The sequence below is a fragment of the Echinococcus granulosus genome, assembly GCF_000524195.1.
Source record: "Echinococcus granulosus chromosome Unknown EG_S00037, whole genome shotgun sequence".
NCBI classification, from domain to species: domain Eukaryota; kingdom Metazoa; phylum Platyhelminthes; class Cestoda; order Cyclophyllidea; family Taeniidae; genus Echinococcus; species Echinococcus granulosus.
The window spans coordinates 272415-276517 of record NW_020170417.1 but is presented as its reverse complement, the minus strand read 5'-3'; the positions used below and the strand labels follow the sequence as shown (position 1 = coordinate 276517).

Here is a 4103-nt window from a genome sequence, read left to right as displayed (position 1 = left end):
CAGCAACATCACATTACATTCTAACTTGCTTCATTTTGTCGCCTCTCATTCACTGCCTTTGTTAACGGATTTGCAGTGGGTACTGATAATCCAAGTTAGGGAACAAACACCACCTTCATAACCGTTTGTCCCCTACAGATTTCCTCTATCTCTCCTCCTACACACCCTCATTCCTACCACTCTCTTTCAACGAATATGAAGGTCATTCTAACACAATGCTTGCAACTGCCCCACAGGCTCAATGACAATCGCCAGTGTTGTGCTATACTTTATTATTGCCTCACAGATGGAATGAGAGCATTTGAGGTGGGGGGCAGTGAGCGTAGCCAAAGCGCGGAGAATGTGCAGATTGCGAGGAGTGAAGGGGCCACCCAGTCAAGCGAACACTACAACAGAATGGCAAATCATTTCAATTTTACTTCCGACTGTGCTGATTAAGGTAAAGGCAACAATTTCCCAACTGTTTGGCATGATTCAACACATCAGCAATATCCGCATCACACTCTCTCTCGCCTCACCCACAAAATCGCACTGATCTCCTTGTCAGGTATTGGGCACACACTCTCCCACCTTATATCGACATCGGATTTGCTACAACTGTGTTGTCTATGACCCAATTCAAGGTATAGCTGCGATCGTGGCAGTCATCAAGGTGCAAAGAGGAATGCTGCAACCACTTCGAATGTAGCACATTCTACACCAGGATGGAACAGGCAAATCAGCCATCCACAACACCTGCAATCACATAACCACAGTTCTAGTACACATGCAGTGTGCGAGCCTGAGTAGGAACTGGAATATGTGGAATGCCGATAGCCAGCCAATGTTTCGCATGCCATGTACACACACGATTGTATCAAATGCCTCCTCGCTGATTTAGATCTCTGGTGGCAGGCACATAAGATGCATGAATTAGATCAAGTAGTGGGTGGACATGGGAAGCACTGATTAACCACTCATAAGGAAACCTTGACAAATTCTATCACATTAGGTGCTCAAGTTCTCCGTGACACATTTTGTGCAACTAGTTATTTATGCAAGACTTGGTTACCATTGGCATGACCTCATCAATAACCAGATGACCCATGGTAGGATCCTTGACCTCCGGATGAGAATTGGCCCATATGACCCTGATGGGAGTGTCCTATTTTCTCTCCCATCGATTGGTAGTCCCCGTGACCATGCGAGCCCATTTGATCTGATGAGCGATAACTCTTCTCAGCAAGATCGGATGTGGATTTCTTCGCGGCTCCAACAATTAAAGCAAAACAAATTAGGGTTAAAACAGCGGTTCCATAACCGGGGAATACTCGCAGATGATGCTCCGCTGCCATCGTAGTACCTCCACTTCAAGCCTACATATGAGGTAAGAAGGATTAACTAAACTACATTTTCAGGCCCGCCCATCCCCATACACTCCATTCATTCACACCTCTAGTCACACCAACCATCTATGGGAGTAAAGAGGAGGCTCTGCTCTACTCTCTCTGCTAACTGAGAAGTTCATTGAACCGTAAACCAAACCAATAGTAATCCTGATGCCTCTTTTTAAGTGTAGTAAATTGCCAACTGAATTGGCAGCAATAGCTTGGATTTTGTCAGGGTCATGAATCGCTTTAACCCATGTTACAATTTCTCCATTGCTAACCTCACATGCCATAACAGAATCCACAATCAAGCAGTACTGCCAGCACGTCAGCCAGCCCTTCCCAATATTAGTCGTGTGAAATGAATATTCCTTGAAAATCCTACAAAATGTATACACCTGTTCACATGCATATAAGAAGGCATTAGTCGGTGGTCTGCATGTAACACTCATCACACTATTTCCACAGCAATGCTAATTAGATGGAAAAGACTTGGACAAAAACAGGAGAAATCACTGCCAAAATGCACGCTTGACAAAAGTTGAAGCTGAAAATCATGGCTTTGAGAAACAAGAACACTTGTGTTTAAGAGAAGAAACGTACACGACGCGGTCTGGTAACTCGCACGTCCTGTGCAGAGCAAACTACACGGCCTGATGGCAGACTGCCTTTTAATACCTTTCCAACCTGCAGATTTGATCGCTAGATGTGGAGGCTGCGGCGCGTCCATGCAGGCGCCAGCACCAACCCACAGCAACCACAAACACGGTGGTGGCCTTGCAACTCACCACTGAGAATCGCCATTGTCAAGCACATTCTAACAGCTCATTTTGCATCAATTATGTATTCTCCCAAGAGCATACGTCCATCTATCCCCCTCCCTTCCATCTTCCCCACTTGTGTATCACCTCGTGCCTCCAATAACCCATGTTGCATACTTTACCCATACAGTATTCTACTGCCTCATCGTCCCCAACCTACGCACGCCTTCATCACATATAACCCTCAGAATCAGTCCAACCACCATGTAGCGTGGGCACTGCTCATCGTGGCTCTGCGGGTAAGAAGATAAGCACACAAAGAAAATAATCAACAAAATACCATCCAAAACGGCTTGAAATAACTCAATCATTTGGTAAAATTATTGCGAGTGGTTATATTGGAGGTACATGGGAGGTAGGAGGATTTCAGAATTTCAGAGGGGGAAGCTTAATTTAAGGACACAGTGCAGGCAATATGGTCTGTGAAAATTTACACAGTATTACTTCCAACTGCTCCTCACAGACTCTCGTCACTCATCAGCAAGAAGATCAATTTCAGGGCCTCCAGACCAACCTTCAAGAAGCTAGTGCGTATATGCACTGTTTCTAAATGGAAAAGGGAACAATGCAGTATTTGTAGACAGGTTTCCTTAACTCACGTCAACACAGAGTCACTGCCATTAGAGTGGCGTCTCGTCTGTTCTTTCACTCCTCATCCACTCTCCCACCCACTCACTCAGTCATCCACATAAAAACGTGCGCTGACAAGGCACAAGGAAGTACGAGTGTGGCGAGTAAGTCATCCCCAAATGCCTGCACTATTCAGTGGGTATTTGTGTTACAAAATATTCCTACTACAATGGCAATAACTAGCAGGCTGCATTTGCACGATTTCGAGTTAAGGACAATGTAACAACAGAGTACATGACAGACCGAGCAGCATCGTTGCAAATATGAAGGCGGTAGTGATTTACAGGGGAAAAATACATTTCCATCCATTGCACAACACTTACACCCATATTCCAATTCCATTATAAGTCTGCCGTGAAATGACGGCGCATGACAATGAAAAAATGCAGGAGCCCCTGACGGCAGCCACGCTATTCTCCTTATTATGTGTCATCATCTTGCCAACTACCTCTTCAACCACCTTGTGTCTGTGTGTCAGGGATGCCATTATCGCTACAAAGAAGAGTCACAATTTCTCTCATACTAGAACAACGTGGAAACGGACATTCACTCATTCATTTCTATACTCTCTGGCCAGCGCATTCTCGTAAAGCATGACCAACTGTTTAACATACATCCAAGCAGCAGCAACTTAGATCTGATGCGAGATAACCAACTCCACCCTACCTTCCATTGGCTCACCTAGAGGAAAGCCAACTCATTACCACGTCTCACTGTCAACAAATTGATTCTAAGTCCGACAGTCCACTTTCCATTACGGTGAACTGCCACGTGAATCACTCTCACTTGCTTCGTGCGAGTTGTCGATGTTGCCGCAGTGTAGGTGATGAAGGAGAGGCGCTTATTTCAGTAAAGGGGAAGCAATTCCTTGATTTAACTCTTTTCTGGATACCAATGCAGATCATCATCTCACATCATTTTCAAGAGACGAATGCATGCATTGCATTACTCTACTTATCTGATTCTTACTTCAATGTTCAAGTAAACCGTTCAATATCCAAATAGCTACACCGAATTGTGGTGGGGAGCACCGAACCACACACTTTCATTACCTCTGTGATCGCAACCATTATTTCACGAGTTCTACCCACAGCTAGCATGCAGTACTTTGTTGCATTAAGTGGTAACACCCTCTTCCACTCATCACTTCATCCCTTTTTTTATTCATTCATTCTCTCCCTCTTCCATCTCATCTGTCTATCCGCTTACTCACCCATCCATCCACCTATCAATCAGGCCGCTATTGACCCATCTGTCCATTCATTCACGCATTCAATTCTTGTAC

General features: G+C 44.8%; 1 protein-coding gene across 1 annotated transcript; it reads right to left on the bottom strand. All coding sequences in view use genetic code 11, as the record gives it.

The window, feature by feature from the left end:
* Nucleotides 1-280: 280 nt before the first annotated feature.
* Nucleotides 281-3160, bottom strand: EGR_05234 (hypothetical protein; the record flags this gene model as incomplete). The annotated part of the gene is made up of 5 exons (XM_024494483.1): nucleotides 281-386; nucleotides 1084-1347; nucleotides 1971-1997; nucleotides 2046-2157; nucleotides 3142-3160. The coding sequence occupies 5 exons, from the start codon at nucleotides 3158-3160 to the stop codon at nucleotides 281-283; spliced, it is 528 nt and encodes a 175-aa protein (XP_024351104.1).
* Nucleotides 3161-4103: the final 943 nt, after the last annotated feature.